This window comes from Drosophila kikkawai, chromosome 2R (genome assembly GCF_030179895.1).
Source record: "Drosophila kikkawai strain 14028-0561.14 chromosome 2R, DkikHiC1v2, whole genome shotgun sequence".
NCBI lineage: Eukaryota > Metazoa > Arthropoda > Insecta > Diptera > Drosophilidae > Drosophila > Drosophila kikkawai.
Genome location: NC_091729.1, coordinates 11,461,998 through 11,483,355, shown reverse-complemented (window position 1 = coordinate 11,483,355; position 21,358 = coordinate 11,461,998). Strand labels below are relative to the sequence as shown.

At 43.3% G+C, this 21,358-nt stretch overlaps 1 protein-coding gene across 2 annotated transcripts; it reads right to left on the bottom strand.

The window, feature by feature from the left end:
• Positions 1-785: 785 nt before the first annotated feature.
• LOC108077973 (RNA-binding protein asd-2) lies at positions 786-19,927 on the bottom strand. 2 transcript variants are annotated; one of them, XM_017171516.3, is made up of 8 exons: positions 19,214-19,927; positions 13,630-13,709; positions 7,028-7,113; positions 6,689-6,952; positions 2,692-3,280; positions 1,951-2,199; positions 1,622-1,778; positions 786-1,532 (listed from the first exon to the last, which is right to left on the bottom strand). In XM_017171516.3, exons 2-8 carry the CDS (start codon positions 13,682-13,684, stop codon positions 1,433-1,435), a joined length of 1,500 nt encoding a protein of 499 aa, XP_017027005.2. In that variant the 5' UTR covers positions 13,685-13,709; positions 19,214-19,927; the 3' UTR covers positions 786-1,432. The 2 variants fall into 2 exon arrangements, with proteins under 2 accessions (XP_017027005.2, XP_070140805.1); XM_070284704.1 differs by lacking the exons at positions 13,630-13,709; positions 19,214-19,927 and adding an exon at positions 11,981-12,423.
• Between the last annotated feature and the right edge of the window lie 1,431 nt (positions 19,928-21,358).

The window sequence follows — 21,358 nt, the reverse complement described above, 5'->3', positions numbered from 1 at the left end:
TTTGGTTTTGATTAAACTTTCTGTGAACATTTACTGAATAATGCTTGTTATTGTATATCGGTTATCCCTATGTATGTACTATGTGGGCTGTGCACAGTCAACGAAGTAACTGGGGGCTAAGGTGAGCAATTGGCTGCTGGAGGGTTCGGAGGAGGAGGAGTAGGAGCTACTGGTAGTTCCTTACTCTTTGAGCGGGGGTCAGGTGCTCGATCGGATCAAATTCCTTAGCTTGAAGGTGTATCTCTATATTCCAATTCCATGTATTTGCAGTGACTCAGACCAAAGACCCTTTTTTCCTACCATCCGTACATTATCCCTAGGTGCGTGTATATATGTTCGGAATCTGAATCTGTATCTGAATTGGAACACAAAAATATAACTCTCTAGGCGATCGCTGCTGCTTTCGATGTTCTGAAACTTTCCGTTCTAAAACTGAAACCGAACTATCTATCATATCTATCAGCTGTGGCTCTGGATCTGAGGGGACTCAACGTGGATCAATCAATCAATCTATCAATCAATCTATCAATCAGGCAACGCAAGCTGAAGGCGGTGGGATCTCTCTGATCGGGGTTACTATCTCAACGGTCTCTATATATCCCTCTAATTTCATTTCGTTTCGGTTTAAGGTTCTAGGTTTAAGGTATTGGGTTTTTGTTTTCGACTTCCGATATTCGACTTTGTCTTCGTTTTGTGGCTGTTAAAATACTTTAAAATTATTGTATTATCTCATTAATTTAGTAGTTTTGTTTGGTTTAATCTTAAGTTAATATAGATTTAAGTACACACACATATATATATTTATATATATATATGTATATATATATCTGTATATGCTTGTATACGTGTTCGTATGTATTGTATATATATCTTTAATGGTACTCGTGTTCTTGGGTTTCTGCATTCTCTCTTTTGCATTCGTATTTTGTGTGTATATTTAGTTAAAGTAATTTGTTTAAAGTAATTGCGTTTACATTTATTTCTATTGAAGTTGCTCTCTTTAATTTGACACTAATTTTAGGTTTCAATTTGTTTAAAGTTTAAACTCTGTTCCATTAAATCGAACATTTTCGTTTTTTGTGTGTTTAATTTTGGCTTCTGTGGAAATAAAACATCGCATTGCAAATATACGCTCCGTTTATTCTCTGTAAAAAATAAAATCGTGTAGCACGAGCTCGAGATTTCGCTCGGATAAGTTCACAGTTAGTCCCTAAAGATCGGTATATATATAGCCTTACTACGTGGAAAGTACGCCTCAACTACACACACAAACGTCGTCGTCGTCGTCGTCTAGTAAAACTCGGCAATCTCCTCGAGATTCTCGCTTTTCCTTGAAGTGTCAGAGCCGGCCTCGGAGCCGGTGTAGGCGGGGCAGGTGGATATCGGTCAGATTGGTCTATCTGGGCAGCCGCAGGTGGAGCAGGTCACTGGGTTAGACGCCCTGGGCCAGGCTCTCCTTTGGCAGCGCCAGGATCGGCTGCTCCACGCCCTGGTGCGGTATGATGAACGGCGAGGTCAGCATCTGCAAGGGTCTGCAACGGAAAGCAATGAGTGCCTGGTTGCCAGCGCTCTCCTAACTCTCCGAGTACAGGGGATTTTCTGTGGGTCAACGGCAACTCACTCAGCGAAACTGGCCGCGGTGACCATCGGCTGGCGGACCGAGTGCAGCGCCTGCGAGTTCTTGGCCCTGGCCAGCAGGCTCATCACCGTCCGCTTGGTGGGATTCATTCCGGAGCGGGGCACCCCCAGCAGCGGGCGCTTCCTGCCCAAACCGCCACCTGTGGCACAGAGAGCAGAGTTAGGAAGAATCGAAATTAAAATCCCTTAAAACGTAATTAAGCAGGAAAGGAGAAAATTGCTAGGATTTTGAGACTCCACAGACTGGCACTGACCGTGATTAGTAGTCACTGGAAGCCACGGCATCAGCTCCACTCCACTCTCTCCACTCACCTATGTTGATGGTCTTGACATTTCGCAGCGCAGGATGCAGGAGGGCGGCTCCTGGTGGCTCCAGAAGCGTCAGAGCGGATGCGGCTGCCTCCCCCCCATCGCCGGACAATTGCAACGCACTGGCACTCGCCTGGTTGGTGGGCAGGCCGGCCATGGTGGCGCCCACTCCGGTGGCCGGCTTTAGGAGTCCTCCAATTCCAGCAGCTGTCAGCTGATGCTGCAATGCCACTGCCATGGCTGTGGTGTGCACTGTGGATGGATTGATGCCGGACAAAAGGGAAAGAGGGCGGTGAGTGGCAGCTGGAGGATTGCGTCGAACAATGGCACCAAACCAAGTAGCACAATGCAATTTTAGATTAATTATCCCCATGGAATCTACATTCTCATGATTATATTGGTCAATTTTGGACACTCAAAGAGTTATAATGGGGGATTCTTTGGAGGTGACTCGTTGAAATCACAGAAAACTCTAACTCTTGTCATTTGATTAAAGTAAATAAATGGTTTAAGCTTTGATTAAAGTAGAAAATCTTGCAGTGCCATATATCCATGTAACACCCATTATTTGTATCTTAAAGTTCTCTTAAAACACAAAAACCCCCCACTGAGGCCAAGCTGTAATTTTCCCAACTCTCGGCTGGAGCTGGATTATGTTCATTGGCCTTTCAGTGGCTGCCGTAACTTCCAATTAATAGTCGAGCTGCCAGCTAAGCCACTGGGCTGCCGGAGGAGTCCACTTACATGCTGCCGCTGTTGCCGGAGTCGCCTGTCCGGAGAGATGCTCCCCGCAGGCAGCCGCCGCCGCTGCACTGGCTCCGCCGTGGGCATGCTGCAGCAGCTGGTGGAAGTGCGCCTGGTGGCTAGCGCCGTGATGATGCTGCTGATTGTGGTGGTGCGCCTGCTGCTGCTGCTGCTGTTGGGGCTGCTGGTGGTGTCCATGGGCATGGGCTGGGTGCAGGTGGGCGTGGTGCGAATGCTGGTGCGGATGCGGGTGCTCGGAGCTGGTGGTGCTGATGCTGGTGATCCCGGCTATGCCCAGGCTAACGCAAGTGGGCGAGCAGTCGAGCTTGTCGACAGTGGACAGGCACTCCATGCCGCTGGCGTCGACGTCCGATTTGTCATCGTTGGACGTGTCCATGTCGGCCAGTCCTCCGCCCAGGCCACGCCCGCTGCCGCCGCTGCAGGAGGAGGTGGTGGCGCCCGCTCCCTGATTACTGGCATTGATGGTGGGACTCTGGGAGTCGTCCAGGGAATGAGTGCCCAACGTGGGCGTGGACGTGAGCGCCTGCATCTCCCACATTTGCTCCTGGCGAATGTCGTCATGGTAATCCTGTGGGGTTAAAAAACAGAACGAGTTTGCCTTGTGTTAAGATTTTATATTTTATGATTTAATTGGCCACTTCAGAGGAATTTCGAGGTTTAATTAAAAAAGGTAAACATGGAATAGGTCTTAAATGTATACCCTTTCAGATATTATAATTTAAGAGATAAAAACAAATTGTAGAGATAACAAAAAAAGAGCATTCGCTGATCAAAATGACGAGTAAAGACGACGAGTATAAAAGGAGAAAGACGAGCAAACGGGGATTAAAGGACGAGTAAAAATCTCTTAAATTTCGACAACCAAAATCGACGAGTAAATACGATCACCAAATAAAACATAGACATTTGACGGGTAAATACAGCGAATTACGACAACTAGTTAAAACGGCGAGTAAATGTGACGAGTCTGGACTACCTGTATGATTGCGGAACGAGGAGAAACCCAAGAACAAACCGACGAGTAACGACAACGAGAGCTAGAGATTTGAGCTCAAGCTTTTCTCTTTCTTTAAACCTTATATTAAATACTTAATCATTTAATTAATTAAGTAAAAGTATTGAAAGGGGTAGGGCACTTCAATGCAACTACTACCTAGGGATTGCCCTTTCCCGTTGGGATTAGTTGTGCACCCAGAGGAACACCTCAATCGAGCAATTAAATTTAATTCACGTTTCTCTGGCCGCCGTCGCCGCCGCTTGCAATAAATGCGAATTTTATTGGATGTCAATTAAAAGTTTGTGCGCAGCCACGTTTCGTGTGTCGTCCGCGGAACACCCCTTGGGCGGATTCCGTCCTGGCCCCGGGATACACACATCTGGTTTACGGATGGGGTATATGTATCTGAGTATCTGTGAGTGCTTAATGCAATTATGTGGGTGGCGGTAAGTTGGGTGGGTCTTCGAGTGGGTTGCGATAGGTACACGCAGTCTGTATACAGGAAACGCCAGGCCGGTGGATACACATTTCACCAACCCCATTAACCAACTAACTCGTTTATGAATATCTCTGAATTTGCAAACGAATCGCACACAGCACATGTATCTATTTCATTACATTTTACTACCTGAGGAACTGTCGCATGGGGCGGCATTTTTATGGCACTGGCATTGGCACTGTCGCTGGCGAACATAAATCCTGATTGCAGATGCCATAAACAATTTCCCGCCAGGTGGCTCAAGCTTAAATGTGTCACAGATGAGATTTGCAGGGACTGCCAGCGCCCGCACCTCAAAGTAACCCCAGCAATTTATCTAAATTGAAACAGTCTCTGCTTTCTGCACCTCCATATCTTCTCCCCCATATCTGTATCTACGCTCGAGATATCAAATAATTTCTATGCAAATTTTCGTCGTGTGTAATCAGATCGGAATAACTCAGAGGGGCGTAGCACGAGAGGGTCTAAAGCCCGGCCAGGAGACAGTTTTCATGTTGCCAACAGCTGCCAGTCAAAGGTCGGCCAGGATGTCAATATATTAGATTACACCCGGGGCCCCAAACTTGGCATCGCTTTCTGGCAGATGTGAGGGGATCCGGGCTTCAAAACAATGCCTCATCACGTGGGGAGGTGCGAATTGAATTTTGTGGCGAATTATACATAGATCAAAGCGAGGTCTTAAAGCATAATTTGCAATAAGCTGGATACATTGTGCTCATTTATAATTCCGAGTATCTCACGGATGCGGGTGCTGCAACCCAGATAGATGCCCTGGCATTCCTTTTAAATTGCTCCATGTCCACTCCCCACAATTCTGCTTGCATCTTAAAGAAGATGTATAAATAAAGTATGCCGGCGCCGGGCAAGTGAGGATGATGCCCAGGACGTGCCGCACCGTGCCGCGGCGTGGTCCTTCCCAGTACTACGGAATGCCCATATCCCGGTCTGCTGGCTGCAGATAGTAAACGGTTAACATTTGTGTCTCAAGTGGAGGAGCAAGCTCCAAAAGGCAAGTGGGAGGGGAATAACAAAGTCCCCCTCACACACGATGGCTCCACAAGATGGCGATGGCGATGGCGATGGCTATAGCGATGGCAATGGCGATGGCGTGTCGAGCGCCACACAATGGACAGAGGAAGATGCCAGCCAAGTTTCCAAGCCAAGAGGAAGTGGCAAAAAGGGAGTGCCACAGCCAGTGCCAGAGGAGTGGGCGTGGCACAGTCGAGTGCGACTGGGTGTGGGTGGCAAATGTAATTACAGCACAATGCAATTTAGTCAGCGAGCGCGGCGAGCAGGAAACCCGCGCTGCAAGCCACGCGAACACGGGGCAACACGGAAGCTGAAGTCGATAACGAGCACAACCTTGGAGGAGTACAAGTCCGCAGTGTTTCAGGACTGCAGGACTCCGCCAGTCCTTCTACACTCACCAAACAGTTTTCCCATGACTTTCGCAAATTCGCCTTTAATTAAAGTCGTCAGCGAGTGAAGAAAACTTTTATAAAAAAAAAAAACAAAATTCTTTTTGGAAGTTGGGACCCTTTAGCATGACTTTGTACAAAATATATTTCAAGGAAAGCAAACACTTCAAAAATTAAAAATCTTGTGTTTATAATTACCTCAAGCTTGGAGTCAAGTGCCTTAAATTTTGGGAAACTAAAAGAGGTTAAAAACTAAAAGAGTTAAAATATAAATAAGTTGTTCACGCCAGAAAGGCGCTCAATTTCGGGAGGAACGCTCTCCTTTTCTCTCCCTCTTCCTCCGGACTTCCAGTCCTAGAGCTTCCAATCCGCTCTCCCTAGCATTAGTTTCCTTTGTATATTTAGTACCAATTACTCCTTCTACTAATAAACATCGACGCACGTCGCGTAAAACCCCGTCAAGTCTCCGTGTTCTTATTTCGAGTGCATTTCAGCTTAAAGCCGCCCCCCTCCAACATAAGTTGTGAAGAATTTGTTTAAAGAATTTTGAGGTATTGTGTATCCTAACTTTTCTCAATTTAATTAATATAATTTGTATTTTAAAATTCAACTCTTTCTTAAAATAACAATTATATTTTCAAGATTTTAACAAAGCAAAGAATATTAAAAATGATTTTTCTTTCTAAATGTAAAAGATATTCTTAGTTTGGCGACAAAATAATATCTTCTATCGCTGATCAGGCTATGAATCCTGCTGGAAATATTTGGAAAATGTTTTTTAACTATTTAATTTAAATATTCATTTTATAAGCCAATTATAACGTACACATTTTTATATATTTTTCTGCAAGTGCACTCCTCGCTGCCATAACTTTAAGCTCCATGTCTTGGCAAACTTTAAGATGCTCATTTGCCTGCTGGCCATGGAGCGGCCGAAAACTTGAATCATTAATGGGTATTAAACACAAACAATGCCGAAAGGGAAGGCCTTGTGCCCCAAAAAAAAAGAAGGTCCAAGCCAAGTCCCATGTCCCCACTGAAGTCCCATAAAGGCAGACTCACCGGAACAAGGAAGCGTCGCACTTCCGCCAGTGCATAGGCGATCCGGGCATGGGCCTCCGCCGGAGCGGCAAAGGTCGAGATCTCCACGTGCAGGTCCTCGAAGAGATGGGCATAGCGACTGTCGCCGCTGGCGCGCAGCTCCTCCTCCTTCCGGCGGTCCCGCATCGAGCCGCGTCCCAGCACAGCCATCTTGCACATGGTGTCCTCCTGCAGCCGCTTCATCGAGTTGCCCTTGGGTCCGAGCAGCTTGCCCACGAAATTGAACTGCGTGGCGGCCGGATAAAGGGAAATGCAATGAAAATGTTGCTCCACCTTTTCCATTGCCAGTTTTCCACTTACCTTGGGGTGATCTCGCACCGGCACCGCCACTTTGACGGCCACCTTCACCGGTTTGTCGCGTGTGATGTCCAGCATTTTGAGTTTCTCTGCGGGAAGGCAAACAGGAAAATGCATTCGGCTTAATGGGCGTGTAATTAAACGAGTAATTTAACTTTATTGAGGGCGGAGGTACAGTCAGGGGGTCCAGAAAATAAGCAATTTAATAGCCCAGTTCCACTGGTAAAGCCTTTTGCTTGCTTCTAGTGTTTCAGAAATAATATAGTATAAAATGTAAGCAATAACAAATGGTAGTCTGACTTTTCCCATAAAAAAATAATTACACTTTCCTTTTACCTTAACGCTCAAATGTGTAATTTAATACAAAGCTGGGAATTCTTGAGAATATTGGGGGGAAAGTATAACAAGTGCAGCAGGTCTTGAGCTTAACTAAACCAAGAATATATTCCCTTTTATTTTAAATAAGATTCAGGGAGTAAAAATATTTGTAAATACATATTGAAAGTAAAATAATACTTCACTTTGGATCAAAATGTTAGTATTTGTTTAGGGAAAAACTTTAAATAACCTTTTTAAGGCATTTTCTGGATTTAAAATGTCAGGTAAATGTTACTAGGAGATATATTAAAAAAGCAAACTTGATATTCTGAACATAAAATAAATGAGTTTTGTAGAGTCACATAGCAATACATCAATTTTATTCAATTAAACGATAATTAGGTCAAGTTATTGAAGCTGCAAAATGCTGCAGAATCTACATATAAATTGGGGAAAAATGAGTGACTAAAATAATTATAAATTAATATTAAAGTCAAGCGTGACTCATGCAAAATGGATGTATTTATTAATGGATATTTTGAAAACAAACTGAGTCTGAAATAGTTTAAAAACCGAAGCTTATTTGAGGTAAAATTCAATATTAATAAAGAGAAATTTAATATTTTATAGATGAGTGAATATTTGTAAAATCTATTTTTAAAGATATATGGTATATGTGCAACTGTTTTTCGCAATTTAAAAGAGAAGTACCACTTGATTATAAATTTGCATTTGCATTTAAATTTAGTGACTTTAAATCCCTAACGTGATACATTCATATATATATTTAAGCAAGAGCCAAAACCGTTTCGCTTTCTCCTCACACCTGTTAAAATAAATGTATTTAATGTTGCAATTCAAGCACTGAAATTGTGTGGAACTTCTCGACGTTGCCTCCATTCATTTCCTCGGCGCTATCAGGTGAATAAAACTATATATATTCCTCACTCTATCCCCACACTATTCCCTGTGCCAGCTGCCCTCATAAGTATGCTACAGTCGGCGAGTTCATCGGATTATCTCGAGCTGACTTGTGTCACCCACTCACACGCACACACACAGAGAGATCCTGCATCCTTAGCACATTCGCACCTACCCGTAAATTGTATCTGGTACCTTGGTATCTTATATCTGTATCTTTAGCTGCCCGCAGCAGACGCAGCGATGTTTTGTAAACATTTGGCGGAGCCTTAAAGACAGCTATGGATGCGACTTCCTCTCCTCACCTGCTTATGGTCTTTCTCTCTCTCTCAGTTTCAGCTGTTTGTAACTAATTAAGCAAAATGCTTTTGCACACACACACACACGCGCACACAAACAAATACAAACCGAAAAAAGGGGCAGAGGGCAGGGGGCGGGGGGGTAAAGGGGACAGCTGGATAAATCTGTTGACAGGCCCAAACATGAAAACATTTTTGTTTGCTCTTCAGCTCAGGCTCAAGTCTTGGCAAGGACTCACGGGGACACAAACACAAACAGGAGGCGAAAGCGAGAAAGACACACACCATCTCACACCTTGAGACACACACAGAGCCACACACGCACACACACACCAAGGCATCGTCACTCATTAGCAGGCGAAATGGCTTTCTTAACACCTTTTGTCGTTGCCTTTTGCAAGGAATGCAACATTTGCATGCACCTGAAGGTGACAATCTGGACTTTTTCTAGCTGAAAAATAATGGTTAAGCTGGTAATAAAATAATAAATAAATAAATAATATAGCATAATAATGTTTATTTAGTACAAAAGACTAAATCAAGTCACAAGGGACTTATTGACAGAATTACATGAACTTCCGGCTATTTCCTTTTAGTGTTTGTCAACTGCAGGACACCACAGGCACTGGCCCCGTCTGGGGCAGCCGCTCCACCTGTTTTCCACCTGTTTACCTGCAAGCCCTGCTCCTTGCAGGCGGCCCTTTGCTACTGTCTCACCGGCAGTGCCTTGTCAGTGGCAGCAACATGCATAAGTAGCTGGCAGTTGTCAGCAAAGAGCACTCTGATGGACCCCATCCTGCCAGGTGAGTGGTAGAGAGAGAGACAGTTGCTATTTCGGGCACTGGCAAGTAGGTGAAAAGCGCAGATCTGTTTTAATTGTTTGGCATTGGTGCCGCCATAATATTTATGCTGGCTCAAAAGGAAAACAGATATTTGCCCCAGGGAATAGAATTCAGGCTGCCTGCTTGATTAATTACGCTCATCAGTCGAAGCTGAGCTAGGCTGGGATGCCTAAAAGGATATCTGTGTTCTCGCTCTGGCCACTTGTCCCACAGAAATTAGATTAATTTCCATTTCATTCGGCATTGTTTGTACTGATTATTCGAGGGGAAAGCCAGAGTCAGAGACAGAGCCATAAAAGTTGTTGTCTTGTTGTTCTTCCCTCGGCCCCGGGGACACTTTTCAATTAGCGCTGTTTCAACGGCAATTAAATTCGCCTGAAATAACTTTTTACTTTAATAAATTTCCAGCTTGGCAAAATGCTTTCACTCTCGCTTTCGCTTTAATTTGAAATAATCTAGGCATATTTGTTTTAATTAAATGATATTTTCACAATTGTCGTTGACGCGGTCCATTGCGAATCGAAATTCCGTCGTTTGGTAAAAATAACCATACCCATCTTGCATTTAAAGCGCCATTAATTGGTCTTTTACACAATGATTATGCAAATTTATTGATTTACCTTGGCCGCTCGAAAGAGCAATAATAATGATAATAATTACTTTTCGTTCGCACAGCCCTCTTTTCTCTCTCTGACAATAACTATACCAGCATGGAGGGAACTTTCAGTTTGCTTTCAGCCCTGTTCAATTTGGCAACGTTTCGGTTCTAGGTTCTGGGCTCTGGTTTCTGGCCAGAAGGTGCGAGCGAATTTGGCCAGCGCCGCCTAATCTCCACTAATTTATGGCCAGCACGACCATTAACGTAATTAGGTATGCATTTCAGGCCACCTGGATTTCCGCATCTCCTATGCTTTTTCCCCCTCATTGCAGCGGAGTCCTGGCATCGCTTCAAGTTCTGAATGGGGGGGAAGCACTTAGCTAAACAGTTGATGGCGTAAATCTGATTTAAATATCAACCGGCCGCAGCCACAGGACATGGGACACGGGACACAGGGCATGGACTTTAGCAACTGACATTTCCTTCCCCTTTTGCTTTGGTTTTTCCTGGGATTCCTTGGCATTTCCTCCAGCTTCCTGGCTTCCCTTTCCCGCGGGGCAGGTTGCTAAACATTTGCCCAGTCACTGCAATTGTTTCCGTTGCCACTTTTTGTTGCCGCTCTCTCTCTCTTTCTCTGTGTTTGCCAATGCCCGATGCCAGTTGCCATATTTTCCGTATTTTCCTTTTGCGCGCCGCCTTCGTTTGGACTTTCCGGGTCATTTGCTCGTCCGGAAAAGCGGAAAACACTGTCCTGGCTATGGGCTCTGGACTCTGGACTTTTCCTTAGTCGCCGCCTTGGGGGCAGGCACTTGAGCCAGCACCCTCGACCCCCGATCCCCGATCCACGACCCCAGCACTCGGCTGGAAAATGCTTGGAAAAACCCTCTTCAGAGCGATGACGCTGTCTTGGGCATGATATATAACCCTTTTATTTTCCCCAACCCCCTGGCACCTGGCTGCACGGAGAGAAACAAATTTCGACAATATCGCCGGTGTCTGTGACAGAAGTCTGTTGAGAATTCGAAACAAAAGTTTTGGGGCTTTCGCAAGTTTGACACAAAATATACTTATTATATTTCTCGGCTGCTACTTTACGCTGTCTCGGGGTTTCTCCACAATTCTCTAGCGATTAACAAGGACGAAGGAGGCAAAGCACGTGGAAGACGTGATGGTTTTGCAGTTGAGCAGGAGGTTTAAGGTAAATATTATAGCTTAAGAATTCTAACAGCCTTTTAGGTTACTTATATTTTATTTTATTTAAATGAACTATCATATTTTTTTGTAATCTTTAAAATTATATTATTCAATTTTTCATGGAATTATTATAAAAAAAGGTTTTTCTTGATGACTTTTACACAAGTTATTGGAAAAATTAAGACACTAAAATATTCAGTTATTTGAATTAATAGAAAATAACCAATTTAATAACCAAGATTGCATAACTTTTTATCTCTAGTGACATCTAGATCCCTCGATTATGTACATATACACTTCGAAACCTGTAAATATGTACATATGTTTTGTTCTCTGTGTGGCCTCGGGCAAAGGTCACGTGGGAGTCAAGTGTATGAATGTATATGTGCAAATTATTCAATTTCAAAGTGAAGAGATTTGCCTGTTCCCTTTCCTTTTCCCTTCTCTCCTCTCTTGTTTCCTCTTTCCACTGACCGGTGGCCATTTCAATATGGCCCAAAGCGGCTGCCAGTTTAATCAACATTTTGTCAGTGTTAATGTCCTTGGCAATTTCTCGGCTCGTGGCCGAACCATTGATGGTCCATTTAAGCGATTTTCGACAGGACACCACCAGGATGATACCTCCTCCTCCTCACTGCCCCACTCCGCCTGGGGTTTAACATTTCCCTGGGGACGGATTACCACGGAATGCGTCTCGTTAGCCGAAACAAAAGTAAAAATAATCATAAAAAAAAGAGAAACAACCGACAAAAAAAAAAAACTCAACTTTTGCCCAGAAGCTTACATGTTCCAAGGAGGAGGGTGGTGGAGTGGGTTTCTGGGGGTCCTGGGTGGAGATGCTGAGGATGCTGGTATGGGGCGGTCTAAACATCCGCCGCTCCACTCTGCTTGTTTATTATATCCCCTTTTTATGCTCATTTCTCGTCTCTTCCCGGCGACAATCTGTAATCCAATGTTGGCATTCTTTTTTGGTTTGCTTCTTTTTTTTTGTTTTTTTAAATTTCCAGTATTGCTCGGATTAGATTCAAAGGAAAGGCAAGGCAGCTACAAAAGTCAGCTTTGATGGATATATCCCAACGCTTTCGCATTCGTATTCCTCCCCTCGTTTTGATTTCTTTGTATTTCATTGTACGAGGACACGAGCCTTTAAAGCTAAGCTGTTTCCAGAGTTTAGAGTCGATCTGAGCTCCGAGTTCAAATGAAAGGCAAAGACGACAAATAGTTTTGTTTTCGCACATGACGTAATCGACTGCTGTGTGTTTATGATTAAATTTTCCCCCGGCTCCGTGTGCCTTTTCTAGAAATATGTGTGTGTTTGCTGCTATCGGTATCAGCCAGTGTGACGACGACAGTTTTTACGACGGATGCCAGGATGCCCGCTCGCTTTTATGTCCTTCCTTAACTTTTGCGTAAACAAGTCGAAAGTCGAAAAGGTGGAATAGCAGAAAAAAAATTCACAGGGTTTTCTAAATGCCCTCGGAGCATATACACATGGAGGTGGAGGTGGTCTGGCCTGGGCGGATGGGATAGGGCTACGAGTAAGCCTGGAGATGGGGCAGAGGAGGGATGGTTGATGGTTAAACAGAATCTTGGTGGTGGCTTCTCCTACGTTTGCTCCGTTCTCAGATTCGATTCGGACTTAGCCGGGGATATACTCTGCCTTTTGGAACTATAAGACAGTTGAAGGGAGAGAGCGAAGGAAGGAAGGTTGGCCCAAAAAGAAAGGATATACTCGTAAAAGAAAAAGATTCAATCACTCTTTATCGAAAGTTTGAATCGGCAGATAAGCATAAACTATTTGTCCTTTCATGGGAGTTGTGGGAGACAACTCTTTTCAATAAGTGGGTTGGGTTTTTGGTGGAATTCAAATAGATAAATATCAGGGGTTTCCATAATAATCACTAGAGATTTGAAATCATTTTCAAAACGTGCCTGAAACTATGCTACAAAACACCTAATATGGCACTCATTTTAATAATTTATTGCATACTTTTAGACACCTTCTAAAGAGATTTTAAAACTCTAACGATCCTATGTCTTGTTTTTATTTTGTGAAACAATTATTTAACTCTATTAATTTTCAATCACTGTAAAAAATATTTTAAAATTTAATTATAAAAATTCATAACCACTTGTATTGTATTTTAAATAAGAAAATTAAGAACAAATAACTTAAGTAAATCTACTATTTATATACAGCAAACCACAATTTACTTAAGAGGAATTTCTACACACACACCACAATTGAAAGTAAAACAATTTACTTGAAAAAACCCCCCGTCACAACTCTTGGCTTTTCGGTTAGGTTAACGCTTAGCCAGAATCGAATCAACCCTCCGCCTGATATCCTTAACCTGAGCCGTCTCAAGCATTTTGTGTCATCAACTGCCGCACAACTCCCGGCAGTTGTTGGCAATTATATAATCCACATACCTGAACCTTTCAGGGACCTTTCCTCGAGCGCACTTAAGCCAGCTTTAGCCTCCATCCTTTGTTGCTTTTGTTGCGGTTGACTGCAAAGTGAAAGAATGCGAATAATCTATATGAGCATGTAATAATAGTTTGAGGCCAAAGGGATTTCGTCCCTTTCAAGTTTTCAGCTAAGCCAGCCCGACCAGGAGCCACCCCCCAAACCAGGAGTCACTCTTCCTTCCCCCGATCGGAGGCCGCCCATCAGCCGACATCTTGCGGTAAGCTCGTGTAAAAAGCTTAAGGGAAACTTTGTAAAATTTGTATCATAATGCAGCTGACAAAAACGCCCCAACATTGTAAATACTTATGAAAGTTGCGAGCTGCGGGAACGGGGGGCGCTGGAAAGAATTTTGTCTCAAATCTGTTGATAAGTTCCATAATGAAATAAGCCAAGGGCCAAAGTTGGCTAAGGCAGCAATTTTTCCGCATATCCCCGAAGACAATCGAAAGTTTGCCTAACCCCGTGGAGTGAACTTTGGCGAGTCTTTATGAATATTGATTGCGGCAGCGGTGATCTCTGGCCTTTTGTATCTCTCTCTCTCTCTGTTTGCGGATTGAGTTTCAGCAGGAGCTGCCTTCCAGTGATGTCAAAGATTGACGCTCATCCCCGGCACATTCATCCATCTGCGAAAGCCAAACATTGGCCTCATTTCGAGTGTTGTCTGTCGAGTATCGGTTTCCCTCCCCCCACAGTCAGTAGTAAATATTGCCGACACTGCATTCAAAACAAACTAAACTCATATGAGAGTATCTTTCCAGCATGGATAGGCACTTGTGTGACAGTCGGAGCGTAAGTGGTGACCCCGATCCTTTGTGCTTGGGGGTTATAATTGGCCAGCACGGCCCATTAAATCTGGAAGAGCATCAGGGGCGACCCATTCAGGATCTCCGTCTGGGCATGAAATCATAAAACCTGAAAGAGTCGTATAATTTTCAGTGCCATAAAACACTCAGTCACGCTGCTTAATTGCCCCTCAAGATGATTTGAACTATTTGTCTCGCTTTTCGGGAATTAAAGCCGGATCCCTAGCACCTGGCCAACAATTGATGGATGCCTCGATAACGACTTGGCGGAAGTGGGTTAAAGTTCTTAAAATTAATGACGACGCTCAGGCGTCGTCCCAAAAATCCAAAAACTCTGCCAATGTTTGTTTGCCTTTGTCTTTGGCTTAGTCGCTGCTGCTGTTGCTGTTGTTGTTTTTTGTTTTCCCGGGCTTCTGGCAGTTCAGTTCCCCGCTTTTCGCCACTAAGTTTGACGGATTTGTGCGCAGTTTCAGATTAATGCTGCGATTATTGTTTACCGTTGGAATTACGCACAGTGGGGCCGAAGCGGCGAATTGTTTGTGTTCGCAAAGTAAATGTTTTCGATGCAGCTTATCATATTATTTTGGTTACTAAGTTGTGTTGAATATTTAAATGTTATCTAGAAATGCTTTGCGTAATATTGCTACAGAAAATAACTTGAGGCCTAAAACTATGCTACAAAATGTTATATTACAAATATTTTTATATTTTTGGGTTTCAAAAATTATGAAGTTTATATTAAGTTTAATGTACTGTTTCCTTTAATTTTTGGTAACCTAACCTTATCTGAAATATATTACAAATAAACCAAATTAAGCGCTAAATGTGGTTCTTTGTTGCATACTTTTAGGTACCTTCTTAAGAGATTTTAAAACTCCAATGAAGAAAAAGGGTTCATAAGTACCTGGATATTATAAATTCCCTTAGCACTTTCATTAAAGCTTCAACTCAAACGATGTTTTATATATATAAATTAGTTTCAGGAATCCCTTTTGCTTTCACATATATAATACATATCTTTCTGAAAACTCTATGTACTTCCTCTTCAGCTTTCTAGCAGTCACGTATATAGTACCTTCTATATTTTTAACCTAATTTCTGCCTGCCCGCCCAGCTTATGCCACTGTGCAGCGACTGCCTTGTGTTTCTTATGCAAAATTTAACCCAGTATAGAGTAGGTCGGTTCACTCAGTCAGTAGTCGGCGGGTTGACGGGTCGTCGGAATGGAGGAGGGTAGCCCGGCTGGATGGGTCTGCTGGGTTGGGTTGGTCGCTTGGCTGGTTTGCTTTATTCCTTGCCGCTCCTCGGGAGCTCCTCCCTAACCTCTGGCTCTCGCTCGCACTCGCCTTGTCTTTGTATAGCTCGGCACGCACGATTTAAGGATAACGAGGATGGAATGCAGGAAGCGAGGCAAATATTTACACAGTTGGATGATTTAGATAAAGAAGACATGAACATGAACCATAAAGCGAACGCAGAAGGCGACAGTGACTGGAAGGGAGCGCGGCGGAGGGAGTAAACCCGGGGACATTATGGAAACTGGGACGGACATTATAAGGGGATAAAGAAATTTGAATACAATGAAGGGGATTTCGGCGATAGTCGTGATTGCCGGGCGCGGCACTTCATGAAACATGAAATTGTAATCCAAATTAATGGCGTTACCCTGCAGGAAGTTCCGCTCGGCACCCCATACCTCAAACTCTCTCTAAATTAAGAAGTATTCCCCTTCCCCCCCTGAAGGCCAATTGGGCAAACGTCTGGCAATCGAAGACAATTACGTTGCTGCCTTTGATTTAAAGTCCGATATATGTGGCATATTCTGCCAACTTTTTGGTATGCAGAACAAGGCTCCACCTGGATAATTTATTCAAGCGAATATTGCAGTCACAGTCAACATAAAAAAGTGGAAAATAAAAACCAAATGGAAATGCAAATACATACAACACAAACAAGCTGCCACACAGAGAGCGTGTGGCAACACCACCCTTCCAGTGGGATGATGGGTGGCTCCACACACCCTTTCGCCCTTTATAGTATATTTCCTGCCCTGCTCGCATCCTGCAGCTCATCCTGCGAAATGGGCCCACTTGAATTCTGTATCTGCATTTTCCACAGCTACGTGTCAAATCCGTCTAAAAGCCGAAGGGCCCAGATCTGCATGTAAATGAATGTATAACATATTTCAGCAGATTCGCACAACATTTGAATTATTTGGGCATTGTGTCAACATTCCAGCTTCCATAAATCCCAACCCGTTCCGGGTTGTAGGCCCGCCCAGCCAGTGGATGCAGGACGTCGTACCAAATGCAGAAGGCATCGAACCTTTCATCTTCCATTTAGAAAGAAGAATCCATCTTCTTCCTCGTTTATTTATTTGCCTCGAATTTATTTGACCAGTTGGTCAATATTAAAATGCGAAAATGAAATATTCAAAATGCCTCAAAGCCAGGGAACAGCGAGGAACCAGCCCCAATCAAGTCCAACCCCAGGCCAATCCCTCTATTCATCTAGCCACCATTACAACCCCTTTGCCGTGTTTGCCTCCTAAATGCTAGAGGAATTCCTGACCGGAAATTGTTTCACAAGCGTTGGCCAATTAATTTCAAAAAATAATGGAAACATTTTTTTTTCAGCGGTAAAGGATACACTGTTGTTGCTTGGGGGCAAAAAATATTGAAACCTGAAATTGCTTCATGCTGCAGTATACATTGTATCAGATCGTTTGAGGCTCTCGATAGAAGCAATATGGAAATACAACTTTTTGGTAGTTGCAAAAAATTCTTTGGTTTATGAAAAACTGAAAACAATAAAACAGCTTTCGGGAATTTATTTTGTTGTGGTGTATATTATATTTATATTTTATATATTTTTACCCTGTGTCTCAAATGGCGCATCTTTTCATTCCAAATCTTAAGGAAATATTTCAATAGATTTTAAAAATGAAGGTTCTATAAATAAAGATGCATTGATTTTTAATAATTCGGAAGTTAATTTGGAATTACAAATAAAAAATCATTAAAAAAGTTTACTATGAGTTAGCCTAAGCACAAACCCAAGGTTCTACACATTACTAAGCACTTCAAGCGAGTGCGAAGGAGATAGAAAGAGGGTTGCAACTTTTTTATTTCATATTTTTCGAAAAACCTTCGCTTAATGCTTATTATTATTTATTATATTTTTATTTTCCACCTTGATTCCACTCTCTATTTTCCTTTAAAATCAATTTGGTCAGCTTTTCTCAGACTGTTGACTTTCTAACTCTGTCTAGTACCTCTAAAGACCCTTTTCTTCGAGTGCACAAAAGTATAGAATTGTATTTTCAACTAAAATAACGAAGCGTAGCTACAGAGCGAGGGGTAACTGCCCAGGATAGCCTCGAAGAATTTGTTTATTTAATCGACAAGCTCAAGCCCAGGCCCCGAGTACCTCCAGCTTCAGTTTCAGTTCCATCTACAGTTTCGACCTGATTTGATCTGGCGATTGCACAGAACGGAATGCGCAGAGAGCCATTAAAGTGCCATTGATTAATCGATGTGGTTATCAGAGCCACATAATCGGATATCCCGCTGCGATGCATACACATACTGACACACTAGCTGAATGGCAGTGCATTTCAGAAATTGATTTATGCGGCGGGTGTGCATTTTAAATCTGCCAACTTTGGCATGGTCAGCTCCAAACATTAATCATATACACCTAATCTCGAATTCATGGCCTTCTCCCCTTTCTAATGAAGCACAAAAATAGTTATGTCTCCCGGGGGAGGGCATCCCAGCCAGCTAGCCAACAAAGTTTGCGCTTTTAAGCTGGACCCTAACCCGGCAAATGAAAACAAATTCATAGACGTGTCCCACATATAATACGGGGCCACCAAATATGCAGTACACACATTTAGATGTATAATTCAGCCGCAAAAAGTTAAACTTTTCCCTTTATTCTCGAATAAGTTGGCCACAAGCCCGAAAAAGGCAATGCCAAAGGTCCCTTCGCCCCTCGCAGGCATTCCTTCATAAATAATTTTATGATTTCAAATTCCATTTCCCCATTTTGTGCTCGACCAAAGGAAGGTTTGTTCCCAAACTCACTCTCGGTCTTCGTCTTAGTTTGAGGTTGGACCTGCTGAGGTTGAGGTTGGGGATGGGGGCTGAGGTTGAGGTTAAGGTTCAGGTTGAAGTTGAAGTTGAGGTTTCCTGCCACAGTTACAGCCACAGTTACAGTTCCCAGGCGCATTGACTTAATATATTAGTGTTCATCAATAATCATCTTCGTAATAATTTATCAGAATTTGTTGTATTTGGCGCAGGTCTTGGCGGAAATCACCAAATAAATGGCTTTCCACTCTATTTCCCTTCGCTCCCTTCTTTCATTTCGGCGATGAGTGAGAGTGAGATAAATCAAAAGCAATTACATTCATTCGTTCTCGTTTATATGACTGCCACTCCTCCGCTTCCACATACCCAGAATTCCATTCCCATTCCCCTTCCCATTCCTTTTGGGCCAGCCTCGGGGGGAATTAGCCAGGTCTGCCTCGGACCATCTCGGACACATACATTTTCCCCGCTGGCTATTTGTACTTCTGCTTTGGCAAATATACTGCCATCGAGCCGCATTCCAGGTGAATAATTCAGTTACTTTGCCGAGCCGTAATTAAGTTGTAACAGGTGTGAAAAAGCCCCCTCACACATTTCATTTACTGTCGAACGTTGTACGTGAGCCCCAAACGAAACCCAATATTTACCTAGTTAAGAAGAAATTATGCCCGGATTCTCCACTCTCTACTCGACTTGGCTCGGCTAGACCTTAATCCTGGCTGGTGCTGGCGGCGCACATTTGTCTCAATTTTCACAGTCACTTCAATTTTCACTTTGCCAAATGACAAATGCCCGCGAGCGCTTATTTCATTGCTTATTCATACGCCGTAAACATTTCGCACGGATCCACGGCGCGCAAATTCATTGGCGCCTGATTAAAGATGCATGCCTAAGGTGCGGCGCCTTGTTTCGCTTTTAATTTCGGTCTCGCCGCCGCGCCACGCTACTTCTGGCTTCTGTCTCCTGTCTCCTGGCTCCCGTGTCCTGCGGCCCGCAGTAGAGCCCAGGGAGATAATGTCATCCGATTTTGGCTCCCCCAAAAACCGCAAGGTTCCAACTGGCACTCCGCAGACGGCAGCCACAAAACGACACCGGAGTCGAGCTGCGGAGGCAATGGCGACAACAAACTTTCACAGCTCCAAAGGGGAGTCGAGTTGGGCCGAGTGGTGGCAGAGCGGAGTGGTCCAAGGGTGGCCGTCGTACAGCACTTGACACAAGATAAACAATTTGTCTCTCTGCGGCGCAAAAAAAGTCGAAATGGGCAGCTTGGCGCCAAACACCTGCAGGTGGTGGATAGTATAACTCTCTAGCACAAACTCGATCTCGGGGCCAACCGCATTCCGGAGCTGGTGAACCGTTCCGTTAAGAGCCCGACGCGCAACTGACAGGAGCTGCCAGCTACTGGTTGTGGCCGTAACACACACGGGAGACCCCAATAAAAGCCTTAAACTGAAACTGACAACTGTGGATGCTGATTCTGCGCAAGAGCATCTGTCCGGAGAGCATACTGGGAACAGTATTCGTATTCCCTCTGTGATAATGCAGGCCAGATGTCCTGTGCGTCGGCATTTCCGTTATACTCCAAAGTGCAGGAGCTGCAGCTCCTCATAATTACTTTCGGCTTTGGCCAGCGATTAGCCAGGAGAATATCTTAGATGGATGCTGATGATTCTGCTTTGGTTGCTCAGATTGTGAGCTGCATTTCCAGAATATTTTGGATGATGGCTTGCAATTTTAATATGCTCATTATGGGGAGTTAAAAATTGCTTGACTGCTGCTTCACTGGTTTTAAGGTAAGAGCTCTAAGCATTATAATAACAAATTTGTATTAGAATCTAAGTAAAGTTGAAAGGAGTTTAAAAAGTTTATTAAGGAATAACTTTCTAAATTTCTTTAAATTGTTAATAAACTATGAACTAATTATGAAAGTAGTACAGATATCGGTGTAGCTAGCAAAAATATCTAAAAGACACTTAAAGCCAAGGTTATAGATAAAGCTATTTCAATTCAACCACAAAATTCTCTTCAGTTAACTTTAGACCAACAATTAGACATATTAGAGGGACTATATATCGTGTTAAAGAGTTTAATCTTGAGAATTTCTAGAGCAGTTTTCTTCTTTCTTTTTTAAAAATAACTTTAAAGTATAGTAAGTACTATTTCCTATTGAAAAACAATTTCAATGCGGTTTGATACCGACTTAATATATCCTAGTATTCATTTTATTGACTTGTTCCTTTTTAAAGTACCAAAGTACTATAGTAGAACTACAAACGTGACCTGTGGAGTACAACTTTTACCTACATTTTTTTTTGAAAATATCATCCAATTCGATATAAAACCCATCATTCTTTGTAGTCCAAGCGCGCTTCATAATCCCTCCTCTATAAAACTCCCACATCATCTCTCATTTGCCCCAACATAACGTTAAATTCTCATGTATAGTTAGCAAATTCCTTTTTGGCCAGCGAATTGCATAACTGCCGAAAAGAAAGAACGCTCCAACCACATGCGAGAATCCCATTTCGAGGGAATCGATCGATCTGCGACCGGGAAATGGGCGGTTTGCATTCTGCTCGGTGGCTCGGTGGCTGCCTTTAACCGAAGCCAGAACAAATTTACATTCAAGTTTTCGACACAAAAAAAAGAGGAAAGAGAGAAAAATGGTTAAAACGAATGGCACAGTGGAGGAGAAAAGAAGGAACCACTGGAACTGCATACATCTATTGGAGGAATTGTGGCCGCAAACGGAGCCCCTGTCCCTCCGAAAATGCACCCTTGTTTATTGTGAC

What these genes read in the sequence shown, in the direction of transcription:
- LOC108077973 (XM_017171516.3), bottom strand. Translation starts at nt 13,684, where the DNA reads ATGGAGGCTAAAGCTGGCTTAAGTGCGCTCGAGGAAAGGTCCCTGAAA. An exon ending in CGGTGCGAGATCACCCCAAG is followed by an intron (nt 6,953 to 7,027) that starts GTAAGTGGAAAA and finishes GCCGCCACGCAG; the next exon opens with TTCAATTTCGTGGGCAAGCT. An exon ending in TGCGACGCTTCCTTGTTCCG is followed by an intron (nt 3,281 to 6,688) that starts GTGAGTCTGCCT and finishes TTAACCCCACAG; the next exon opens with GATTACCATGACGACATTCG.